The sequence below is a fragment of the Agrilus planipennis genome, unplaced genomic scaffold (assembly GCF_000699045.2).
Source record: "Agrilus planipennis isolate EAB-ADULT unplaced genomic scaffold, Apla_2.0 scaffold247, whole genome shotgun sequence".
In the NCBI taxonomy this organism is placed as follows: Eukaryota; Metazoa; Arthropoda; class Insecta; order Coleoptera; family Buprestidae; genus Agrilus; species Agrilus planipennis.
Window position 1 is genome coordinate 201237 of NW_020442433.1, and position 27588 is coordinate 228824.

Here is a 27588-nt window from a genome sequence, read left to right on the forward strand (position 1 = left end):
TGTTTGTCGCAGTGAATTGGACCAACCGAAAATATTTAATATGTAAAAATAAAAAGATCAGTTACAATAAGCGGACGACTATTATTAGTAAAGTATTAAATGATGGAAAAATAAAGGAATGGTATTAATTTTAAAAATGGAAAATCAACAACTTCAAAAAATAATGAATATTTTAACATTCAAATATTGGAAGTAACTCGCTGCTAATGCATTGTGACTATTAAGTGTTAAAATGGATGAACAGTTTTTAAAAACAAGTAAGGGTGGTTGGGACCAAAGCGAAATAAGATTTGGTTTACCCGAGATGTGTCTTCTTCAGTGCCTTCAGTATCAAAATTATAATAGTAACACAAGTGAAAATGCTAACACATTACAGTTGTTGAAAAGTAAGGAATCAGTAGAATTTTATAATCAAATTACAACAAAATTAAAGTCAGAATCTGATTTTCAATGTATCAGTGGGAAGAGATCCTACAACTGTACAGTCTGTGAAAAAACTTTTAAAAGCAAAAGTTGCCTAGATGAGCATGGTAGAACTCATACAGGGGAAAAGCCATTTGATTGTAAATACTGTAAAAAGCGTTTTACCAGATCATACCATGTTAAAGTACATATTCGAACTCATACTGGAGAAAGACCAAATGAATGTAATTATTGTCAAAAACGTTTTACACGAACATCAACCCTAAAGCAACATGTAAGAATACATACTGGTGAAAAACCTTATGAATGTAAGTACTGTAAAAGTAGATTTACAAGAACATCAAGTTTAAAACAACATCTTAGAATTCACACAGGTGAAAAACCATACATTTGTAAATTATGTAATGAGTGTTTTGCACGTAAAGATATGTTAAAAGCCCATAATGCAAGAATTCACACTGCAAAAGCATCAATAGAATGTGAACTATGTACTAAGTGGTTGCATCAAGAAAGTGTTGACACTACCACATTACTGACTGATAAAAGTCCAACAAAGGACTAATTAAATAAAACAAAATTTTAGATGTATAGAGGTGCTTTGTTGTTGTATTCGTTTTAATGTACTTGTCAATTTTTAAATTAAGTACCTAAATTATCTTTTTAATGAAAAAATATAACATTAAAGACAGTTTTATTTTATTATTAATATAACTTCTTCAAAAGCATATAGTTTCATAATCGATCTTTCAAATCCTGAGAAATTGTTAAAATTTGTTTCGAAGAAATGGATGATCTAAAGGGTTTATTGGTACATGACATTTTTCGTAACGTTTGTTGTTACTTAATTCAAGCAATCATAATACATATAGTAACTTCATCAATTTTCATCAGTTTTATTATTAAGTTCAATCATATTTATTACTTTACAATGTTCAGTTAATCAAATTTAAAATTTTCTTAATTACTGTTCTTGCGTATTGTATTATTTAGGTAATATTGGATAATACATATACATATGTAAAAATAAATAATTTGGCCGGAAAAAAGCATGTTATGAATATCACGTTTAAAATTGAACCATTCTCATAAAAACAATTGATAAGATGTTATCAGTATAATATTGTAAATAACATGAATGAAAATGGCATTATGATCGTTTGAAGAACAAAGGCTGCAAAAGTAGCGAAAAATAATGGATTATTAACAAATCTTTTCTTCAGTCGACTAGCTAGATACACTCAAATAAAGTTGTCTCTTTTTGGAACGAAGCGAGCCAGGTTCTCATAACGTGATGCCTGAACTTTATCGTTTCTTGACCGATTTCTGATTTTTTTTTCTAATAAAAATATCTACGCGATAAAAATGTCGTGGCGAAGCCGGAATTCAGATTTTTGAATCATTGGTGATTAAAGTTTGTGCGTTTAAGCGTGCGCTTTTTAATAATTTACTGAATATTCTGTTCCAATTAGTTAAGTCTAATTAAATTGACTTTACAATTGTATTTTGTAATTTAAAATAGAATAACTTTTTTAACTAAATATAAAAAATATTTATCTTAATAAAAAAAATAATGTTAAAGCGAAATCTTTAAATGAAAAACAAATTTAGGCACAGCTCAGGATTAAAAAAGCTTCGTTTCAACATATGCTGCAGCGAAGCAATATGCTTAGCGACTGCAGCGGCCCTACTAAAATTTTCAGCTGTTATGGATATATAGGCTAGTCTACCTACGTTTTTCGGCCCCTACTCGATCGAGTTCTGGTATTTCTTTGTGTAAACTGTAAGTATTTAACTATAACATGCAAATTTCTCCTCTCAATATTAAAAAATGTCGCCACGGGAAGTTTTTCAAAATAAAAATTATTTCAGCTTTAAAAGGTCGTACATCATTTTTTTCTTGTAAATTTGCAGAAAACATCAGCTATCGAATGGTGAACTGGGCTAGATTGATCCGTACTCAATACTTATACAACTTTTGTACAAAACTTTGATCATTTTTTTTACTGTTTTTCACCAAGTTTGTATAAGATCCCATAGTGTCAATTATTTTAAAAATAGTGCATTCGATTCTAAGGAAAATATTTGATTTGTTACATATTTTTGTTTACTGTATCGCGGTAGTGTAACCAAATAATTAGCATTCGTAGTCAATAATAATAATTTGTGACTAGACATCAAAATTTCACCATAAATGTGTCCTTTCCTTTTTTATGTAATAAGGTATTTTTTTTTAATTATTTCTGTAGTTCCACTAATTTTACTCATGTTAGGCATTTAATACATTAAAAATATAAAACATACAAAAATGAACATATATTTACAAAGTAATTTTAATGTACAAAATATATTTAATGAATAATCCAGGACAATGCATCTGAACCTAATTTAAACAGAATAATTTGTGTGATTTAAGAAAAATAATAATTCAATCACAAATTCACAATTTTTCAACATTGTTCAAGTCTGTGATACACTTGCAACAATATACATACGCAACAACTAAACGAATTTGACAATTATCCTAAAATATCAATATAAAATGTAATATGTACGTTATTAGTGACATAAACAACATTTTACCTCACAGTTTTAACAGAAAATTTGATAAACTAAAAAAAAAAATATGAACAAATGAACTAAATGAATTTAATAAAGCTTTTAAAACCACTTTATTGATATAAATAGTTGGACTGAACACAACAATTAACTTCACACTTAAATTTTAGTACAAAATTATACAATTCTATCCCATTAATTTAATACTTTATTTCTTAAGGAATTCTATTTATAGCCATAAAAATCCTTTTACGTTTTTTTGCAAAATTATTATCACAGAAACAGACAAAATCTTAGTCATCCTTTTCTATGTAGCATATAGGAAGTTATTCTTTTATTTTTTTTAGTTTCATGGTAAGTTTATTTCTGATGTTTCCATGATTGTTTTAAATTAGCATTATTTTTTTTTGTTATTATTATTTCTAGTGTTAAAAATAAAAAGGCAAAATATTTTTTAGCTAACCTCTAATTTAGTTAAATAAAAATTTCTTAAAATTTCCAAAAGAAATAGATATTACAATGAAACTAAACAAACAAAAAATTTATAATTGCCATTACAAAATATATCTACCCATAAAATTCGAAAACAATTTTCTTATGCTGTTATAGAGAACGAAAATAAAAATAATTTATTGTTCTTTGAAATGAACGATTTATGTACAGATTAAATTTATTTTCATAATATAATTATATGCCATAAAATCAGCAATTTCATTTCTAACGACACCTTAAAACAGGTGGTTGTCTGAGAAAGATCATTTTTTAGAAAACAAGGACGACTTTATAAAAGAAAGTAATTAAATTCCACCGAATATCAATGATACTTACATTTAGGACAAATTGCAAATAAATACAACAGCGCAATTTTTAACTTGTTCTTAAATTGACAAGGGTATCGTTTAATTTTATTGTAGTACGGGATGAACTGAAGAAAAACAGAGACACTTGTTGTCTTGTAAGGATACTTCTTTCAAATTGTCATTAATGCCTTATTATTATTAACTAAATTTCTCGATATATCACACTTCTAAATGTTTCGATGCCGTCAAAGCCTTAAATGGTTCTGACCACATTCTTCTCAAATCACCCTAGACATAAAAAGAAATTAATAATTCATTTCTACATACGATAAAAATATAAAATATTTACAAACATTATAATAAGTGTTAATAGAATACGAGAGTTACAAATACTTAACAATATATTTATAATGTTACAATGAAATTGTCTGAGGCTTCGTCCCTAGTCGTACGAGACATCTTCAAGGCTCTGCCCATGTCAACTAAAGGTCTTTTAAGAAAGAACTGGCGACTTTCTTTTGTATCGTTCTTGTGATTGGCAGAGTGTTAAATTTAATGGTGAGCGAACAGGAAGTAACTATCTTCGAGGGGTTTTTGGATTACTCAGGCGTGTAAACTGGCATTGCGGAAAAGAAACTTTATTCCTGAGAAAGATTTGTAAATAATCCGGATTCGATCAGTGATATTTTGAATGTTTCGCATGTGGATTAAATATGCTAATAGTTAGTAGAAGCTTGTAAAACATGATACGCTCTTATAATTAAGAAGTGAACAGCGGAACTATTTTATAAAGGACGACAGTGTGATAGGGTTTTAATGTAAAAACATCTGAGAAGCCTTTAAAATTCCAAATAATCTAATGGACATTAAAGGTAAGGAAAACGAACGTTATTTGTAATACACTTTAGTTCACCTGTAACGTTAATTTGTAGATGTTAATTAGCGTCAGTCTCCAAGCAGTGATATTGAGACAATAAAAAATCACTTTTATTTTCTCTAAATTTCTGTAATACTTTGTTACACCGATCGTTCTCTTTACCCTAACTTCCATGGTCAGCACAACTTATGAAAAGTTCTACTGGTCCACCATTAAATTTCACGCTATATTTACTATAAGAAGTATATAAAAACCCATTATATCTTTCAAACCACTGGCTGAAGACCAAATAAACAGTCCTAAAAAAGCCTGAGGGAACGGTTTTAGTTAATAGGCACTCCCTCAGAATGAATCCAACACTACCTAGGCGTATAAACGGTTAGGTGTCTTCTGAAAATCTGCCATTTTTTACGAAAACACAAAAAGTCACTAGTTTTTTTTGTAACAGATCATCAGTCATGATCGAAAGAGCCCTGAAGATCAGAAATATTCATTTCATTCCAAACGTTTACGATAGTCTACGAAATTGCATAATATATACAGTGATTTATACAAAAATGAATACAGAAATACTATAAATTCTAGACATAAATAACTTGATTCAGTAAACAGTCTTAAAAATTAACAACTTTGTTGTTTAATTCAAAAAGTATTACGAATTTAAAATTCCGAATTTAGTGTTGCATTTTATTATGGGTGATAATCAAGAACATTCAGTTATATTTAAATAGTTTTTGTATACTATTATTAACGCCTTGTGCACCGACTAAACTGAGTTAATATTTATGCGTTTATTTCTTTTTTCGGTAAAATAGTCAGGCAACAAATCACCTTTTAGACTACGGCCAACAAACCCGGAAGAAAATTAGATTATGGAACTATAAAAAATGAGAGAAGTTCGTTATATACATCATTTAGTGTTGCTGGTACTCCGCGTGCGGTTCTTTATTCTTAGTGCATAAATATCTGGAGACAATATCCTAATCTACAGAAGAGGTCACAACATAAGAAATGTACGGTGACATTTCTTCTTTTGTAATGCATCTGATTGAAACTCCCTTCTTTATTACAATAGTTGTATTGTCTGTTACGTTAGCCCAGTTTTTTTGTTGTTGATTACATTTTTTTGTACGTCATCATTTAGCTTTATTCTGATAAGGTTAGGTTTCTATTATTTTATGATTGTATTTTTTACCAATACATGTTTATTATTTTATGTAATCAATACAGTAGAGCCTCAATAACCCGAACCCCCGCTTATTCGAACGACCCCTCCCTCCTGGTCACACGGTCTTTTAAGGCGTTATCGCTAAGTGATTAAATAAATCCGCAGTGCTGTGTCATTCACTTTAAGTCCTACACGTCGATGTTTCGTTCGTCGCGTGAAAACGAAGAAGTATTGGAAGAATCGAAATCAATGGCAAGGATTCCACATACTCGAGTTGTGTTTGTATTAATTGAGTGGTTGGGATGGGCGGATGAACTATCTAAATATTTAATTCCCGAAAAACTACTATTGCGTAAAATGAGGAATAAAGCATTTTCTGTCACTTAGACCATATTAGATTTTTTAAAATAATATAATTTTAAAATAGTGTAATAATATACAGAGTAGTCTGTCAAGCGCGCCTTTTTCTCTGGCAGTTTTGCCGGTGAAATTGGAAGAAAACGTTTCCAATTAAAAATGTTCCTGGTCAAATAGTACATCTGTGGAAAATAACTTGAGAGATGGCGGACTTCCGGATACATCGGAAGTATACATCAGCTGCCTTATTTTAAATAGAACGCCCTGTATATTATTACATTTTTGAATTCAGCATCGATTTTAATGTCCAGTTTGTTAAACATAGTTTCTGCCTACGCGGTAGCGTTTTGGAATTATTTAGTAGTAAAGGCTGATACATTTCTCATAGCGGTGTTCCAGTCTATTAATGCCATCTCTATAGACTGATTCGTCAAGCTCCTCAAAATAACCATTTACAGCTTCGATTACTTCTTCATTGTCCGCAAATCTCTTACCGCCAAGCCATTTTTTGAGATTAGGGAACAGAAAATAGTCACTCGGGGCTAGGTCTGGAGAGTAAGGAGGGTGCGGCATCAATTCAAACTTTAGATCGTTGATTTTAGCCGTCGCAACGATTGACGTGTGCGCTGGTGCGTTATCGTGATGAAACAAGATTTTTTTCTTCGCCAGATGAGGTCGTTTAATTTTCACCTCGTGGCTCAAACGTTGCAATAAGTCTGCGTAGTATTGACCAGTGATAGTATTACCCTTTGCAAGGTAATCAATGTATATAATACCTCTTGCATCCCAAAAAACAGTAGCCATAACCTTGTTCGCCGAAAAAATTGTTTTTGCCTTCTTTGGAGTTGGTTCCCCTGGTCCAATCCACTGTTTAGACTGTTCTTTGGTTTCAGGAGTGTAGTGGTGGACCCACGTTTCGTCAACGGTTACGAATCGACGCAAAAATTCGCTTGGATTACGCTTATACAATGACAAATTTGCGGTAGAAATGTTTTTTCGAATCAATTTTTGGTCGACTGTTAGCAAACGCGGCACCCATCTTGCACAGAGCTTTTCCATATGCAAATGTTGGTGCAAAATATGTTGCACACGTTCATATGACATCTTACAGGTCTCAGCTATCTCACGCACTTTCAATCTGCGGTCTCCCAGCACTATTTGATGAATTTTTTCGATCATATCTGGAGTTGTGACCTCAACGGGGCGTCCTGAGCGAGGCCCATCAGAGGTGCTCACACGACCCTTTTTAAACTCGGAAACCCACTGCTTAACGGTTGAATATGACGGGGAGGATGTCCCCAGTGTTGAGTCCATCTCTTTTTTAATTTCCTTCGGCGTTAACCCCTTCAAATAAAAGTATTTGATGACAGCACGATTTTCCTGCTTTTCCATTTTTACGAAAACCACAGAGGCGTCTTGTTCAGCGTGCTGTCAAACCTACACTAGCAAGGAGATCGGGCTGAAACTATAGCTACAAGCTATCCAAGGATGGTACTATAGAATGTCACCTCAAGGTAGGCCTAGTGGCGTCATCTCTTGGTTAGGCCGGAAACTTATCAATCCACCCTCGTATATCTATAGCCGAAAACATATTCTGTCTTGTTTATTCGAATTATTGATAAAATTACTTAAACCCAACACAACACAAACAATTAATGTCATAGAAGATTGCCGTGACTTCACGAGCAAAATTTTCTCAAAATAGTTTATTGCCGAAGTGAATAATACTCCAATATAAACAATACTGGGAATAAACTATATTTACAATTAATTATTAAATATGTACCGTTGTAAACTGTTCATTTTCATTTTGAGAAAATTCCGCTCGTGAAGTTACAGCAATCTTTTATGACATTAATTGTGTTGTGTTAGGTTTAAGTAACTTTATCAATAATTCGAATAAACATGACAAAATGTGTTTTCGGCTATAGATCCACGCCGTCTAGGATCTGTCCGTTTTCTCTGCACTTCTATATATATAAAAGAAAATCGTTTTAGTTACACTATTTATAACTCAAGAACGGCTGAACCGGTTTGGCTGAAAATTGGTGGGGAGGTAGCTTAGAACCAGGAGACGGATATAGGATACTTTTTAACGTGACATAAAACGTGGTTTAAGAAAACGCAACTAACATGGAATGACAAAACGCAACGGACAGCAAAACGAAAAATTAATCAGTCAAAACATCAGTCTAGCCGTTCATTTGTTAAAAATGGTATAACAAAACGCAACTGACATGGAATAACAAAACGTAAATGACAGTTAAACGTAATGTTGTCTAGGGTTAAGTATGGTGTTTTATTTATAGTCAGATTTACCTGAAACTTCACTTTAATGCTTTTTCATATAAAATTAGTGACATACATACCGATTTCAACATTTTACAAAATTCTACCTCTTTAGAAAGCTAAAAGGGGTTTACAAAGATTGCATGTTTGTTTTTGGTCCGATTTACTTGAAACTGGTTAAAAAATTCAATCTCTGTTGGGGGGGGGGGTAAAAAGGTGTTGCAATTCAGGTTTGGGACATACTTTATTCATGGTTGAATTTACTTGAAACTTCGTATATATGCTGTTTGATATTATTATTCAAATGAAAAGAGGTTGCAATGTTTCCATGGGGTATAATCAACCCTTAAGAATGAAATGTTGTTCCTACGTTTGTATTTGAAATCTAAGATGGCGACATTACATAAAATTAAAACGTTGTAAGGGTGAATTGGTAGTTAAAAGGTTTTATTATTATTAGCATAATGATTTAATGAACTTTGAAAGAAATTTTTAAATGGAAAGCCAAGTGCGTTTCATGCTCTTTTCAACAGCGACAGGCGCATCTTTTTATCGAGTATAATTGTCGAGATATTAAAATTTACGTAAGGTACTACAAACGTCAAATCTTTTAGAAATTACTAAATAACACCAAAAAGATACCGCGCAGGCAAAAACTATGTTTAACAAACTGGGCTACCTTCATTGGCCTGCATTTGTAAGTAAGGGAGATTAATCTCCATGGGTGGAAGTGGGTGGCAAAATTTTTTATTGGAAAATAAAAAAAATAAAGATACGAAAAATAGTATTAAAAAATATGTGTGAATTTATTTTAACTTACAAAATGTGATATTGATGTTTATTAATTAAAAATTGGGCGAGTTCAATATAGGCATTTAAGGGCTCAGGCAATTTAGTGAGGGTCCCCTATGCATTTTAGTAATAATGATTATTCTGGTGTAATGAATTGATTTCAGTTCATCTAGGCAGCTTCAAGGCGCGTTATTTTTGTTGAAATTGCTTAAGGGGGAAGGGGGCATTGATTCGCCGGAGTCTCTCTCACTTGTAGACATTCGGGATAATCCTAGTAGTATAAATCGTTCACAGACAGAGCTAGTCTTTTGTTTAATCCATTTATACAGGGTGTTTCACTTAAGGCGGTTTCGTTCATAACTCTATTATTACACTTTTAATAAAAAAAATGTTTTTGTAAAAGTGGTCAGGAATCATACGTATTAGGAAAATATTTTCTGTATATGCACCATATGATTCCAGACCATTTTTATAAAAACATTTTTTTATTAAAAGTATAAAAACATAAAAATTCTGTTAAGACTTAAACCCGAAATTAATTTAACATGGTCCACAAAGGGTAAAACTAGAATTTTAAAAATGAAATGTATGAAAAAATAACTGGATATACGGATGCAGCGCAAGTACTCGTTTGTTTTGTTTTTCCTGTCTGTTGTTTGGTCGTTGCCTGTCTGGACAAAAAATGGAATATTTTATCTTTTGTAATTGGAAAAGAACGTACAGTCTCACATAAGTAAGTTCATGTTACGTTTAATTTAAAAAAAAACTAAATATAGGGGCAAAAACTTAAACATTATTTCTAATAAAAATGGAAAATGCGATCGTACTCTATGAGATGAGCGACCGTGCATCAAGTTTGGTATTTTAAGTAGTCAAATTCAAAATGTAAACAAAATTTCTTTGTACAGTGTACCAACGAACACAACGACGACTCACGCCGTACATTTAGACCGGGACCGAAAAAAAAAATTCTAACCGCGATATCTTTGCTTATTTGGATACCTTTTAGTATGAATTATTATTGTACCTAATTTCCAACAGTTGAAAATCACTCCTTCATTGTTGAATTTGCTAGTATAATTATGAAAAAGTAGGTTCATTTTATTAATGTTTTAAATGCTGTCATTTATACGTAATGCACTAGTAGATATAGAGCATAGCATAGCATAGCATATAGATTTTATAAACAAAAAAACAATGGATAACTCCCATTCCCTGAACCTATGTACAATCGACGAGCGTGAGACGTTACCATGAAAACGATGGATTCCGAATTTTACTGATTATGCATTTATTTATGCAAATAAAGACCACAAAATGTATCTGGAATTTACATAAAAAACTGGTCGTGGAGGACTTTTCTTTAAAAAAAAGTAGAGAAAGATCGTAAGTGACTGCACTATTTTACGAAGCGCCCTTTAGAAAAAATGATATGTAACAAATATAGATTTAAAGTACAACCCTTAAGAAAGAAAATGAGTTCCGGTATGTTACACTACAACATTTCAAAGCTATAATAATTAAGTTACAAAAAAATGCCTTTTAATAAACAATTGGCTTTTTACAGTAAAATAATAGAACCTTTCCATAAAAAAAACACAGGTATTACACATCAGAACCTACAGTTCACTGAAGTTGATACGCCTACGTTCGTAATAGATTATTTTAAAAACAGCGATTTTCAGCAGTTTTCTGCATTTTATAAAAATTCAAAATATCGAATTTTTTATTATGGTGATACATCTCAAGTCCTACCAATACATGTTTTCACATCATAAACGTGAGTTCCGACCCTCATTTATCTATTGCATACCTCTCGTCTCTAAAAAGTAACTTTCCAACAAAAACATCTGAGTTATTATAAAAATATATTATTATGATTTCAAATTGAAAAATATTACGTCATAATTATTTGACTATATAGTATGTTATGTTACCTTAAGATAGGCCATGGTAAGCAAAGGTAGCAGAGTGAATGGTACGAGGTAGAGAAGTGCCGGTTGAGCAGCCTTGAAGATCTCTGAGCTAACAGTTGCCGTAAGCAGTCCTAAGAAATAACCTAAGAGAGAGCAGTGGAAGTACGTCAGTCTAGATCCGGTAAGTCCCTGGGCTTTCTTGTATGCATCATAGCGCAAAACAAAACAGAGTAATAAACCCGGCATCACTATGTCTCCCAAACCTAAATAATAAAGACCTTAATAAATAAAATATAAAAAAAACACAATACTGTGGCTTTCTAATAAATTGTGATGCTTTTTCATGTAAATTTATAATAAGAAAAACAGTTTATCCGTTTTGCTAAAATTTCAATTGATTTTCTCATGAAACCCCTTGTAAACAGATATGCAACAGTAACTTTTATTTTAAAAGTGTGTGCAATTATTCGTACCATTATTACATTATGAGTCCAAAAAGTGATGAAAGGAAGGCCTTTACACACTTGAATAGAATAAAAATAAGATTACGAATAAGCAAAACGCTAATGCATTACTTAATTCCTAGCATCATACTGAATAATAGCACACGCGTGTGTCATATTCTCTTATTTATTAAATAAACGTTAATTTTTATAAAAACTAAATAGTAAATATATATGCATACAATGCAGAGTATTTAATCAAAGCTGCTTGTTACTTCTATTTTTTATAGTGTGATATCCCACTGATAATTCTTCATTATTAGTACGTATGTGGTAAGTAGGTAGTAAACTTGAAACTCCCAATAGCAATTAAGTATGTTATAAATAATCCTTCACAATTAAAATTTTAACAAAAAGTAAAAGTTTGCAAGTTAATACAATAATTTAGTGTCAAAATAAAAATTTGTATAAGAATGTTAAAATTAGATAAGCAAACGTACCTAACATGCTGAAATGTCCTGTATTGTGTATACTAGGAAAAACTAATTTTCCTGGTAAACTCAACTTTGGCGCTTCTTTTACTACTCCGCCAATATGGAATTTCTTTGCCATAATGCTTACCGGATTCTCAGCAGGTCTCGTGGCTACCTAAAATAATTCAAGATTTAAGAATCGATAATCAAATATAAATAAAATATAAAGCATTATTAGTACAACAATTGCTTCCTTTTTATTAGTGCTTTGGTTTCATACTTTGACTGCTGTGACAGGAAAATCTTCAAAGAGGTGTTGCAACAAGTGGACATCAGACTGGGCACTTATTTAAATGTTGAGATGACTTACGTTATAAACAGTCTAATTAATCAATTCTCGATTAGTTATAAAGTAGATAATTATCTTTTAAACTGATTGCTAATAAAATAGAATGGATTAAATGAATAATAATCCTTTTTCTCCTATAAAAAGTCTTTAAATCGCATTAAAAAATGTTGAAGGGTTGGGGCCCAGGGAAATTACAATTGTAAAATTACAACGAACTTTTGGATACAAAAATCTGAGAACTATAAAAAAATTGTTTTTGTCGAAAAAATTAAAAAAGTTATAGACCTCGACAACAACGCCACCTGTAGGATCCAAAACTATCCTATTTACAAATTTACAAAATATCATTGAAAACACAAAAATAGAAATCAGCATACGTCAAGTTAACAGGTCAGACGGTTTGGAAGAATTTGATAAAATAAACAATCTATCTTAGTAAAGTGCTTTGCAAGTTCTTGCATCTGAAAAAAATGGGCGTGAAACGTGGTCAATGGGTGTTGCAGAAAAGAGAAAGTCAATAAGAAATGGGCACGATAGATTGGCTAAACTGAAGTGCTAATTAGTCGAATTAGAAAGTTAAGAGGGGACAGGGATAAGATTAGTATTGCCAAATAATTGATGATGATTTAAAAATAATAAAAACAATGTTTGAAATAACCCCATTCCATTTCTGCATATAGACAGTGCAACATTATTGAGATATTACTTGTAGTGTAGAACAATTATGTAGCATAGTACAAATTCTAACCTAGCGGGAAAATTATCTGGAACGTATGCCACCCAGCATACGAAGTTAATTCTGACATTTATTCTGCATAACTTTAGTATGTAAATATGTATTGTGTAGTATAATAGTACAATGTACTTTTCCTGTTACTTTTTAGATTGATTTGTATAGACTATGTTGATGACAATTTTTTAATAATTTTTCTAGATCTACGTTAATATCTATAACTATCAATATAATAAATTAACATAGTGACATGTTCAACGGTGATGTTAGAAATGATGATGTTAGTAATCCTGGATCACACGGGATTACAACGTGGATTATAATCCGTAATCCGGGAGTTATTTTTGTAATCATGTAATACGTAAACAACCTACTCATAAATTTAGGGATTCGGAATATGTTTCCCATGGTTCGGATTTTCTGTCAAATTTAATTGCGGATGGTGCATTTTTGTGATTTTTTATTTTTTAATAGTGTTATTGATACATAATTGATTGATGGGCCGTGGTGTGTATACTATTGATACACTGCATTTAAATTTGTTTTATTTAGCATTTGTGAAATTCTCTGATTTTTTTATAAATACTAATGATAATCAGTGTGAGTTAGAACAATTGAACTTACTTTAACCATCACGTTAGTGCTGAATATGTAGGAGGAAAAGAACACCCAAAAGACATCATAAATTAATAAACCAGTTAACAATAATGTTGATACTTTCAGACTTGGTAATCTTACAAAAGCAATAAATGCTACACAAAGGCCCATGCCCATTGCATCCATTAGTAGCCAGTGACCTGAAATTCATATTTCAACATTAAAATTTGTTTACTAAATTTTAAATAAAATGTGTATATCCAATAACCATTTTCTTTTTTTACATTACAATACAAATTTTTCCTATCATAACTTCTTTAAAAAATTAATACGTATAGAGAAGCAATACTTTTAACTATTAATTGAGTAATAGTTATGGATAAGTAAAAGATGACAACATAAATATTACTTTTAAACAACAAATATTTGAAACATTCAAATGGTTAATGATTTATTTCAAAAAGTATTGATAAAACAGCCAATTTATCTAGTTAAACAGATACTATGGCAATAAAATAAAATAATCCACAATGGTCCACTAACACTTGGGGATCAGATACCCGTGGACGCGTGTTTCTAGTGTAGGGTTTTCACAACTATGTAATAGAGGGTTATTTTTTCGTCTCTAACATGAATGTTTGACGATGATAATATATCACGCGGTTATCTATCGTATATTTCCGAGTTTAAATTTCCGATACATATAGACTATCATTTTTTTATATCTCTTTTTTATGAATAAAATTGCACTACACAATAAGCAATATAAAATTATGAACGGAATATGACAACGCTTCTTACTCTAAAACTCTAAATGAATTCGGGAGAATTCGGAACTTTTCGATTAGTTTCGATAATGTTCAGTAGACATCATGAGTAAATTAAATTTTAGAGCAAATGAAGAAGTTTCCAAAGTATTTTTAAAACACTTACATAACTTTTTTACCTGTTTAATTACAGGAGAAATAAAGGAATGTACCTAACATCTACAGTTTCAGACAAAAAATAAAACCTCTCGACTTTTGTATTTCCACTGATTACATAAAAAACTGTATGGTATTCTTTATTCACTTTCATAAACTGTCATTTATCATATAAATATGAATCATTATAGTATAATTCTTGACGTTTCGCTTACATCTGCGGCAGGCATTATTAAGTGTAGCCCGTTACCCTTTTCGGTCTTAGTTGCCTTGAGTGCTGTTAGCTATGCTAAGGCCGACAAGGGTAACGTGCTACCCTTGAAAATGTCTGCCGCAGATGTAAACGAAACGTCGGGAAACAATTTCCAAATACAACGACCGGAAAGTCCGAAAACAAATATGTTAGTATAAATTACCATATGAAAATGACAGACGTAGAAATATAATAATGTTCTTTACAATGATAAAAATGTACAGTTTTTAACGGAATTCGTTGTTCTTAATGTTCACTTCTAGGCATTTGCCAATTTTATGAATTTTGATCTGTTTGAGACAGCTGTTTCGCCTTTCGGCGTTTTCACGCACAAAATTCGTAAAATTAACGAACACCAACTAAATTTATAATGATGACTTATATAGCCCAGTATTTTTATATAAAATAATATAGTATCCCTACTCACCTGTTAAAACCCAGATACAAACAATAAATACTGACATGGAAAATGACAAAATCTCTGCACTAGTGAATCTACCACAAATTCCAAATGAAATTTTATTTCCATCTGAACATGGCCTTATTATATACTGACACATCGGAAGCAATAGGAACGCTAAAGCTACCGTTGCAATAACTGAAAATATAAAAAAGGAACAGTTTATTTATTGACAACTTATTGCTATTTCTGATTCAATTTTTTATGGAGTTGCTCAGATTCCCCGTTTTAAAATAATTATTTTAGTAGTGTAATTAAGTTATTACTACTTTATAGTGTAAAGGAGGAATTTAATCGTGACGATTCACCTACATTACCTTTTTTATTAGTCTTAAAATGTTAAGTTGATGTTTAAGAATCACACAAGATTTCACAACTGAATCATTTACTTTTTGAATGGATTTTTTTTAATTGACATGATGGACTATTTACTTTAAGTGAAACTGTTTAAGTGAAGAAAAACTAAATTGCCTATTTACTTATCTTCCCTTAACTAACAATGAGTATACCATACATATACACGTTGACTGTGACATGTACATTATTAATATGAATTTGGGTTTCATTGAATTCTGTATTAAGTAATTTATCATAAAGCAGAGGTGATGTATACATTTCTTTAATTATCTTCTGCTTAACGTTTACATTTCTATATATGTGTATTACAATATAAATAAGTCAGTAAATCTGTCAAAACTATAAGCATCCGGACTTGAAAAAAAATTTAGAATGTACATACACATTATCAATGCATATTAGGTAGATATATTGTATCTATTTATGAATATTTATCTTTGCATTGAAAAACCTTTCTTGATAATAAAGATTTTTTTCAGTCAATTAGCTTAAGTTAAGAACTAATAGGTAATTAGTGACAGTTGATATGCATGTATATTATATTACACACTTTCTGAAACAATAGCACATTTGAAAAAAAATGTTCAACTTATAAATGATGCCAATGAGTATACTATCAATAAATTTTATTTTTAAATTGTGATATTATTTTGCTTACATTGGAAGGCTTACCAAACCTTTTTCAATATTTATCAAGACACTCACAGATGAAAAAAATATAGAGAAATTCCATTTTAATAGGCGAAATCCTTTTACTTACTTGCAGTACAAATTGCAAAAAGCATTTGCATGGAATCGAAGAAGAAAAACATAACAAGTAATGAAATGCTGGCCCCCAGAGGCAAACATAAAGCTTGCATTGTATCCAATGTTTGTACACTGCTATCAGTTTGTACTTGAGCTGCAGGATTTAATAGGCAGTTGGTGCTACCATTAGCTCTATCTCTAGCTTCTTGTTCCATGTTTAGACTTCGAAAGGATCCATACACAATCAACAACATAGAAATAATGAATGTGGATACTCTACTAGAGTCCATAATAGAATAGGCCCACTGATATTCAATTGTCTGTTGTTGGGTATCGGCCATAGTCGAATTTCTTTTGTTTCACTATCTGAATTCATGCAAAAATGAAATTTCATCGGCGTGACCCATTTATTTTGTTACATAATTATTTAAAAAAACGCACCATAAGCACAAACCCTCTCAAGAAAATCGACAATTTTCGGACGGGAGTTCTCGTTGTTTCAAAAAACATCACTGAATTTCGAATTCTAAAAGTGTAAATCAACACCAACTTCCGAAAATATTTACGGTTATGTACAGACGAACGCCATGTTGAACTGCCAAATGAAAACGAGAAACATTTCACAAACTTTCTATTCCGCTTTATTATGTAAAAATGAGGTTATTTACACTTGTGGGGGCAGTAGTTGTACGATGGTTGTACTCAGTTGTACTATCTGCTGTCGCTAATAACCAAGCAAACGGATAGCATGCACTGAATAGTCTGTTTTGATGTAGCAAATCATTTGATTTACAACCAATTGAGTTTGAGCATCATTAAGTATGTTTTTGTCTCTGTTTATCACATAAGCAGCAAGCAGGCAACATTATTACAAAATAGTCGCGGTTATACAGGGCGATTTCCAACAATTTTTTTCTAATCGAATATACAAATATCAGGGATCCAGAAGCATTTCTTTGGAGGAGGGAAATTAAATCTGAATCATAATCTAAACTGCTAAATAAAGTGTTAAATAAATTGAATTCACAATAGTAGAACCCGTATAAAAAAAAGCACGTGCGGTAGACGACCCCCGTTAGGAACACAGTTCCCAACTCCCATACGCTTTTTGTTCAACTCCGAGAGAGAGAAAAAAAGAGAGACATGGCGAGGAAGATGGAGGGGGGAGAAGGGAGAAATGAGAGATATATATTCCAAAACAATAACGGTTATTGTATTAGAAGCATTTAGAGACAAAAAAAACAAACATCAATAAGGTGCCTAGATTGTATGCATTTTATATTATTTTATGCATTTACTGTAAATAAATTACCTATCTGAAAGCCATACGGCGTTGTAAGGGAAAAATATGATACAATACCTAATTTTTTTATGACACACTAAATTAGATTGATAAATGGTTTTCTTCAAAATTATACGTTTTTTACAAGCATTTCACAATACGGTAGCCATCTAGTCGTATTTGTTGCTAATACTAGTACTTAAAATTAATTTAAATTTTGATAAAAACATACAGAGGCAGTTTTATACACGTAGTATTATATTGATAACAGTTTATGTTCTTCATCAGTAACTTTTTGAAACTACTGCCGTGGATAAGTTACCGATCAAACCGGTTTGGTACTTTCATTCATCCATGATATTCTAATCATATTTTTCTCTATTTTTTCACAGTACTGAAGTAATCTGTCTTAGAGTTTTTGAGGGGGGGGATCCCATACATGTACTTAAGTATAGTATTACATTTACCTATTGATGGACTTTAAAGCAGCCGGTTTTCTTAATTTTTAATAAGTACCTGTCTATTTACTATTGATAGTAAAAGCTGTAATGAAATTTGTTCTAACTTATGCATAATGTAACAGAATGTTTCAAGGGTGAAACGACTTACTTTACTTATCTCGCCTATCTTACTGACTACTCTTTCTAATACCTCCTCATCATTCGCCTCAATAGGGTTGCCATCTCTAAAATTTGGAAACCAGGACAAGACGCATGAAAACCCCGGATTTTAGAGTCCAGAACCGGGACATGTCAACAGGTTTTTTTAAACATAATCAGTGCAACCAAAAACAGTTGAAAATGTCATAAATCACCATTTTATTTATTTTCGGACCTTAAAATTAAATTTAGTCATTCTTTATCATCATTTTCAAGGTACCTAACAAAACAGAATCTTATTACAGTTTGTTACAAATTGTTTTAATAATCAATTAGATTTTTTTTACGTGTGTCGCGGACGGCCCAAGACTTTAAATTTTTAAACCAGGACTACAAATGAAGCCCCCCCGGACGCTCCCCGGATGCCCTCTTAACTAGGACAAATCCGGGGAAACCCGGACGGATGGCAACCCTAGCCTCACATCATCACATTTTGAACGTTTCTTTTCCGCCGTGCCCGCTGCCTTTGTCTCGTACTCACATAAAGCCGTGCTCCAGAGATACATCTTTAACAATCTTTTTCTGATTCCTAAATTAACTGTTCGCGAATAGAGCAGTGACTTCTTTGTGTTAAATACGATTCAATCCCGCGCAATTTATATTCAGGATGGGACAGGGAATTATCTCTATGTTCACCGATGCATTATGAAAAGAGTAAATATCGTGGGCGAGCAGAGATGGAGCCAAACGACGTAAATGGTCTGGAAGTTTCAGCCAGTACATATTTCAGTGATAAAAATAATGTGGTCGAAGAAGCAAAACGAGCTTTCGTTGTAGAAGTGTACTTTTCCCAAAACAAATCCAGTGTCAAAGTACAGCGTACCATGCGTATTCGTTAGCATGTTTCTTCTCGAAATTCGGTTCCGCGTCCCTCTTTCGGTATGGCTACTATCGCGTTCCGTTAATAGTCCTCCAGGACTTACCCCGTCTCGTATATGTCACTAACTACCTTAAACATACAATCTCCAACCTATTGCCCTAAATTTTTTAAGATTTCCGCCTATTTATACCTGGTGCCTTATTATTTAATTTTTTTAATCCTAAAGCAAACTCTTCTCTCATTATGGGGTATCCTAGGTCATCTATCTTTACACCAACTTCCTTCCCTAATACATCTTCTAACCCTGGATATACGTATAGCTTCTCTAAATATTCTTTCCACCTATCTGTCTTTTTCTCATTTTCTACCAAAAATTACTCCTGCCTCTTTTCTTATATTATTACTACAAACTTTTCTTCTACTTCTTTATACCTCATATCATACCGCTGTTCCTTAGCTGCCCTACATATCCTAATTATTTCCTTCTTGTTTTACATCTTGTTTGACCCTTTTCATCCATCCTGATTTTATATTTTCATCTTTCTGTTTAAGACCTAAGGTACAACTCTTTCTAAACTTGAGAGCATATTGAGTGATAATTGTTTCAATTGGTTTTTAAAAATCTTTGAATTTAGAAAAAATATTTTTATTCATTGCACATAATCGACTGATAAATATACATTAGGATTACAATTAGATCAATATTTAGTTTTATCACTGTTGGCCGCAATACACGATTCCAATCGGGAATTTAGACAACCGATTAAAGACTCCAAATATTTAGGGACCAAATCATTCGAAATGGTCTCAATTTTGCCAATTGTCAATCGAGCGTTCAGTCTCTTTCTCAAGGATATCTTTCATCAATTTCCAGAGATTTTCGATAGGGTTGAGGTCTGGCGAACAAGCTGGCTACTTTATAACCTCAAATTCTTTGCCATCAAACCACTCTTTGTTTTTCATCAATACTATTGATAATTGTATGGCATGTGACACAATAGTCGATCGGTAATTTGATTCTCAATTCAAACGTATGCTTTATTTGCATGGTGATCACCTAGCATCAAATTAATCAATCAAAAAGTAAGTGACGTAATTTTATCGCGCTAACTCTGCTCCCAACTATAGCTGCGGAATACAGACACGTTTCAATGCACATGCACTCTATCTCGTTTCTTCCGCCTCCTTTAGTATGTCCTTCTACTTAATCTATCACGTGTTTCGTTACATTTTGGTTTTCTACTTTCCGCCCTCTTCTTAATAATTTTCAATTTAAAATTGGCCTTCATAACTACCAACAATAAGTTATATTGCTATCTACATATATCTGCTTCTGGATAATTGCTGCAGTCCTTCACTTGATTTTTAAATCTTTGCCTAAAAAATAATCCAAGTGTTTTGATTTAGACGACGCCAAGAAATACCGAAAGGCCGAATGACATCCAATACTTCTTGTTAAAGTTCGGACACTATTGTAATAAAACTATATTCACAACCTTAACAAAAACATTTAAACTTAACAGAACTGTACATATCGGTTTAATTATGAATTCAAGAATGATAATGTGCTATTTGTTGAAGTAATAGTTGTTAGCCGTTTTAATTTGCCATAATAAAGGTTATTGCTAACAAGTTAATATTATTGAAAAGATACAATTTACTATTGTAATATTATTAAATTAACGTACTTATACACCGACTCCTAAAATAATTTTACACATAAAATATAAATATCCAATCTTAACACAAACTGGTGTTTCCCTAAATAGCCTGGCATCTTTAGGGCCCCAAGAAATATAGAGTTCCACAAACACTCCAAGGCTAAGTGGCAACTTTAAAATGTAGTGAATGCAATGCTAAAATATAGGACTAAAAAACATTTTTAATAACTCTAAAATACACTGTTGATTTTTAAAATGAAATTTGTGTGAAACGAAATATCTGCGCAATCAGGTAAGTGTCTCACTGTCATAGGAAGTTATGTGAAAGGATTTCATATAAAAATTTATTTAATAAAGAATAATCGGGTAGAGCCTTTGAAAATTAAATATTTATTTTATAATTAGGTACTTATAACAAAAACACAAAGAGAATTCATTTCACAAAATCGATAATAAGTAACTGTGTTAACTTTTGTACGGTAAATCATAAAATTTTACGTAATAAGCTAAAATTATGGAATAAGAGGCGAGGAACATAAACTTTTAAGTAGTTATTTGAGTAACAAGCAACAAAAGTAAACGAATGCGTAAGTAAATATCACGAACTTAATACTGGGGTCTCGCAGGGTACAATATTAGGTCCTCTGTTATTTACCTAGTGTACATACACTAAAAACCAAAAAAAAAAAATAGGCGAAGTAGGTTGGTAGGACACCTTCTGAGGCATGAAGGTCTAGTCAGAGACATAATAGAGGCAGAAACAGAGTTAAGAGGGGTAGAGGTAGGCCTATATTAGATTACTGTTCGCAAATAGTTAAGGATGTGGGCTGTTCTAGTTTTAGGGAAATGCGAAGATTAGCTCAGGATAGGAAAGAGTTGAGATACATGTCCAACCAGTCTTAGGACTGACGACCTTATAATGATGATGATGATGTACATATACAAAAAGAAAAGGTAATATTTATTATTATTAATATTGAATTTCTGTTAAAGTTTATCGTAGTCGTGATCTGTATAACTCATTGGAGCTCCTGATTTCAAACTGAGTATACGGAGTAATTTATATTGAACGACCTCAAACTAAGTCCAGGTCCTAAGGTGACCACATAACTGAACCGTAGGTCAGGATCGGCAGCACCAAACAAGTGGTGAATTGAGGTAGTATTACGAAACTCTTTACAAAACGATGGATGAACCATAGAATCCTGGAAGCTTTACTAACTACAACTTCCACTGTTTAGAGAAAGATAATAAATTTAGTAAGGAACCGTTCAAGCATTACGGAAGCAGATTTTCTGCAATTATTAACCTTCCTCCCCCTTGTGAGCAAAAGCAAACAAAGCTCTTAGCCCTCCCTCCCATGCATTCATAAACATTGGTACATACATTTTTTAATATGTTCTCATTTCTTCATTGATTAGTTATAAGACCCTGAAAACGCGTTTCATTTTTAAGCATAGACAAGTAGGGTTGCCTCCCCTCCTAATCCCCATGTCATCAAAAATTAGCAAAGGAAAGAGCTCCCGCCCGTGGTAATGCTTACGTAATACTTGAATAGCCCCTAAACAAGATTCCCAATTTATTAACTGAATAAACATGTCAGAGAGGTGAAACTGCTCCTCTATAAAAAGGTAATTTATAAGTAAAGTATTGTCTTGCGATCATTCATGTAAAGAGTTAATATCGTTCGGTATTTTAGCCACGTTGGCGTAAGAAACTGTACAAAATGTAATGAATAATCGATGTCATTAGTAAATATTATAAACAGTAAAGGGTTTATGTAAAAGCCTTGAGGTACATCTCAGTTAATTTGCTCAAATAGTGACACTGACCTCCGCACCCATACTACCTGCCAACGAATAGAAAATGTATGAGGTCAACCAACTTAATAAATTTCCCTGAGTATCAAATATAGATAATTTGGCAAGCAAACGATCGTGACAGACTGAGTCAAACACACGTGCAATATCTATATAAATGGTATCCACCTGGGCACCTTGATCCAAAGCTGAAGTAACGAAATAGGTATTTAAAACCCACAAGGTTAGTAATTGTTGAGCGGCTATCGACAAATCGGTGTTGTTGAGGGATTATTAGTTTAAGGAAATGGTCAGTTAGGTGGTCAACAACAAGTCGGTCAAGCAGCTTGTCCAACGTACACAGAACAGATATTGGAGTTATCCAAGATAACACGTGTTCCCATAACAGAATCACGCCACGCATCGCAAGATGTCACGCCACGCGAGGTATGGCGTGTTTCGCACAGATTGCAGTATCAGCCAATTTAAATTATAAATACAGGTGCATCTTCACCTGTACTGTACTTTTACTTTTAAGACTTGTAATGTCCGACTAACTTCCGCCCATAGGGTATTGTTAGTAAGTAATTGTCAAAAGGTGTTTTTTTTTGGAATAAAGTTTGTGTAAAAGATTATGAGTTCTTTTTTTAAAAAACTAAAGTTCCAAGAAGAAACCAAAACTTTGGTCTATAATTTTTAACATCTTGCTTATTACTTTTCTTGTGAATAAAAAATTTCTTCTATTTTGCGGAAAAGTAACTTTCTGAATGTAATCGATTAGAAAGTTTAACAATCAGTTTGCTTAAGACGGACTAACATCTATATATATCGAGATACACCATTAAGAGCAGGGCTGGCCGTTTCCTTAAACAAGCCGAAAGCCTTTTTTATAGAAGCTTCAGTGACAATAAAGCGAGCAGGCATGAAACAGTTGGTTTTACTGCTTACGCAGTAAACGTGATAGAGTTATACAATCAGCCATTATTTTTATTTTTAATTTATCGTAAAAGCGCTCAAATCGTTCGGCGCCAGGTACAATAAGCAGTATTTTTTTCAATTATTAGGCCAATAAATTCAGAGTTGAACCATCGTAGAAACTATATGGATCGACCAGTGACAAAGGGCACATGACTGGAAATTTGAGAATTCACGACGAGTACAAATTGCTTAAACAATTATCTAGATCGTCCTTATTAGTAACCGCATCCCAGTCAATATACTCTTAAGCTCTGATTTACAAGATTATAAATGACCTTACGGAAATCTCTAAATTCGGTGACACTTGAGCCGTTCAGTTTCCTATTCACACCGCACTCGAAGAAAGCTGGTTGACGATGCATATCACAAGGCAGAAGAATTTCTTGATGATATATGTTGTGAGCAAATGATGTGCAGGCAAACATCAAGTCTAATGTGTATGATTTATTTGGATGGTTTGAATGTAACTACATAATGTCATAAAATCTGGTTACATTCAACAATATAAAAACATTAAAGAGGGGTAATGTCTCCTGAAGTCTCAAGAATTCAAATAGTATATTTATGAGACGTGGTTTCAGGACGTCGTACCAGATCCCGGTGAATCGTCGACAATATCACTCACCAAGCCAACGAAGTTGAGTTCCAATTTGGAAATCACGAGTCTATACTTGGTGATATCAGAGTAAGGCGATAGAGTTTAAAGGTGTTCTCCAGAACGGTGAAGTACCGAACTGGATTGTGCCTCCAGAGCGGTTGCGCCAATTTCACGTAGTGAACGGCTACCACCAGGTCGGTTGTGATTGCTATGATTGTTGGTTCCGAAATTATGCACGTGTTATGAAAAATATTGGTGTGTCCCAGCACAGGATCATGTCGGGGACACCTATTTGTGGGCTTGTTGCGAATTCCGTTACTTGACTTAAATATCCCGCAGGATTAAACACATATTTTCAAAAGCACTATGAAACACTCACAACTATTAACAATTGAACAAAACGATTATAATGTGGGGATAAATGCTAATGAGCCAAGTTTCGAGACGATAATTAAAATCTTTAAAAGCTGTCAGCAAAGCATTTTAAAGGGCGATATTACATAATAATTTTAAAAACGATATTTGTATTTCTTATTTCTAGAGATTAAATAATAGATTGGTTTACAGAGTCGATATGGCCAAGTCCATGACAAGTCAGTACGCATACGAAACTCGTTTTTTCACTACTTGTCTTCTTATTCCTCTTCACATTCAGTGGTCTTGACTTTGGCACCTGTACTATAAATGTCCGTCCTCTCTATATATGAATACCTATATGTGCTTATCACATCGCAGTATGTGCATCAGAGTACCATACCGATTCTCGTGATCTCTACCACCCTGAGTACTGAAAGAGCTGCTGGCCTCTTACAGGAACTTATCTTATGATTAGTTTTGCTTCTCAGTATTAACTTATAGTCCGACTTCCTAAATCATCGAAATGCGCAGCTGATCCACCCCCTCTGGTTTATACAAGAGCTTTGTCAAGCCCCGTCGGATCAAAAATTAAAAATGTGTACTATAAAATAATAAAATATACATTTTAATAATTATAGTCACAACTACCAAAAGTGTGAATAAAGTTATTTTACACTACACTGTAGTTGCATGTTACACCTACCTACATTTTTCCTCTTCTTTCAAAGCTAACAGTACTACATATAAATCTGCATTTCTGAAATTTGGAAAAAAATTCGGTTTTTTGGCATACCATCTAACTAACAATGTAGTATCAGTTCCTTCTATTTTTGTTTGGTCCATTCATGATTCTAATTTAGTAAATTATTACAATAATTCAACGGTAGCTACGGAACCCTCAAGGCGCGAATCCTATTCTCATTTATTCCAGTTTTAGCTATAACCAGTTTAAAGTTAAAGGGCGTCAAGGATTAGTAAAATGATCTTCGCAAAAGCGATAGAGCCTTTGTTGATGCTTCGTAACTTCGAAAAGTTCAAAGAAAAAAAATATATTGCGAACTTCCACTAATATATTGATTTGTAAATTTGTTACTTAGTAATCTAGTATGTACTTCTTTGTACCAGTCAAGGAATTTTGAACTTTGATGTTAAAATTATTGATTAAATTATACGTTTCCAAAGCAAATTTGAAAACTTTAGAACAAAGTGTGGAGGGTAAAGGACATAATAAAACCAATTGAGAAGCACCTTCCTTTTATAATAACATTACAGCAACTTTTATTATACCAACCTACACGACTTTACATTCATACGCACATTAATAACGCCAAAAACAAAAAAGAAAAGTGTAATTAAAGTACAAGTACAAACAAAATAGTTTGCCAACCACTCGTTAATAAATCGCCTTTCTTTAAATAATTTAGATTTGAATGACTTACCTATGTGTATAGCAAATACAAAAACAATACATGTGATGTATTTTACATAAATAAAATTGCTCTATTGGGTCGGCAACACAACTATTACAAAAACAATTGCTGCGATGGTTTTCTAGAATATTACATTGCTTCTAGCACTTATATCAAATCTGCCATCGTTTGAACTAGACAAAAAAAATCAACCACCTTCAATACTAAACAACTTTGTGAAATCGATAAGTAGATCAGTACATATTTTTTCAAATATATTCAGCCATTGATAAAACTATATATTTAATAATTAATAGGATAAGTTTGAATTAGATTATCGATGGCAGATTTTGAATTATTGCTGATATATTTTACAGAAAATCGCCTTAAGCATCGTTCTACCAACTACTTTTAAGTACAGCAAATGCAAATAGGAATGGTAGCGGAAAAAATTGTCAAAATAACACCGAAATATTAAAGTACACTGACTTTTTCGTAAATAAAGAAAACTTACTACCATCTACAATTTTCTTACCAATTATGTATTTATAATGCATTCCTTTCGTCTTATTGTGTTGTATGTAATAGGAAATAAATTAGAAATAATTTAAATTACGAACTCTGATGATATTTAATCAACTTTTTAAACGAAGATGTATGGTGTAATACTAGTTTCGCGTTTTTCCGCCCATAGGGTATTGTTAGTAAGTAATTGTCAAAAGGTGTTTTTTTTTGGAATAAAGTTTGTGTAAAAGATTATGAGTTCTTTTTTTAAAAAACTAAAGTTCCAAGAAGAAACCAAAACTGGCGCAGTCGTAACGGATCAAAGTTCCTGCCTAATTTAGTAACCACTAAAAGTTCGGAAAAATACGGTCCGTGTGGTGAAGGGTGAACTAGATTCTGTGGAACCAGTGCACTCCCAACAGTCTATCAAAATTCGGAGATAAAGAATCCGTGATAGTGAAGTGCCGCCCAAAAAGGGGTCAAAATTGCCAAAATTGTAAAAAATTGTGAANAATCCAATCCGGGAAAGCTTTATAGACATTAATGATTTTGACAAAAAAGATTTTCCTTTTTTTCAACTTCAATTTATTAAATTTGGATTTTAGTATTTTTATGAAAAAAAAATTATTACCTTTTTGGTTCATTATATCAGTATTTTCATTTTTCTTTTTCAACAATAATTTTCACTTTCGTAAAATTCAAATTTTTAAGATTTGCGGTATCTTCTATGTATAATTCTCTATGCACTTAATGTCTCTTTTTTCAATAATTAACAATCAATAAGTCGAAAAGATCGTCTTATAGAAGAAACAATCTACGAAACGTGCAAAAATGGAAAAATCGATGACACAGAGATTCTGCTACACGTTCACAATCTTTTAAATTTCGATGCGACTGTGTTACTGACATTAAGTCAGTTTAAAGAAAATATATATATATGACTATTAAAATATTAATGACAAAGAAAATCATTGTTTACGCCCACGGAAAAGCGCACTCGTTTCGCTC

The 27588-nt window shown here is 32.4% G+C and overlaps 1 protein-coding gene across 2 annotated transcripts; it reads right to left on the minus strand.

The window, feature by feature from the left end:
* Positions 1 to 2721: 2721 nt before the first annotated feature.
* LOC108740251 (signal peptide peptidase-like 3) lies at positions 2722 to 17511 on the minus strand. 2 transcript variants are annotated; one of them, XM_018474505.1, is made up of 7 exons: positions 16955 to 17504; positions 16527 to 16879; positions 15377 to 15547; positions 13801 to 13973; positions 12122 to 12269; positions 11200 to 11441; positions 2722 to 4067 (listed from the first exon to the last, which is right to left on the minus strand). In XM_018474505.1, the coding sequence occupies exons 2-7, from the start codon at positions 16852 to 16854 to the stop codon at positions 3999 to 4001; spliced, it is 1131 nt and encodes a 376-aa protein (XP_018330007.1). In that variant the 5' UTR covers positions 16855 to 16879; positions 16955 to 17504; the 3' UTR covers positions 2722 to 3998. The 2 variants fall into 2 exon arrangements, with proteins under 2 accessions (XP_018330007.1, XP_018330008.1); XM_018474506.1 differs by lacking the exon at positions 2722 to 4067 and adding an exon at positions 9940 to 11084 and having other exon boundaries at positions 16955 to 17511.
* Positions 17512 to 27588: the final 10077 nt, after the last annotated feature.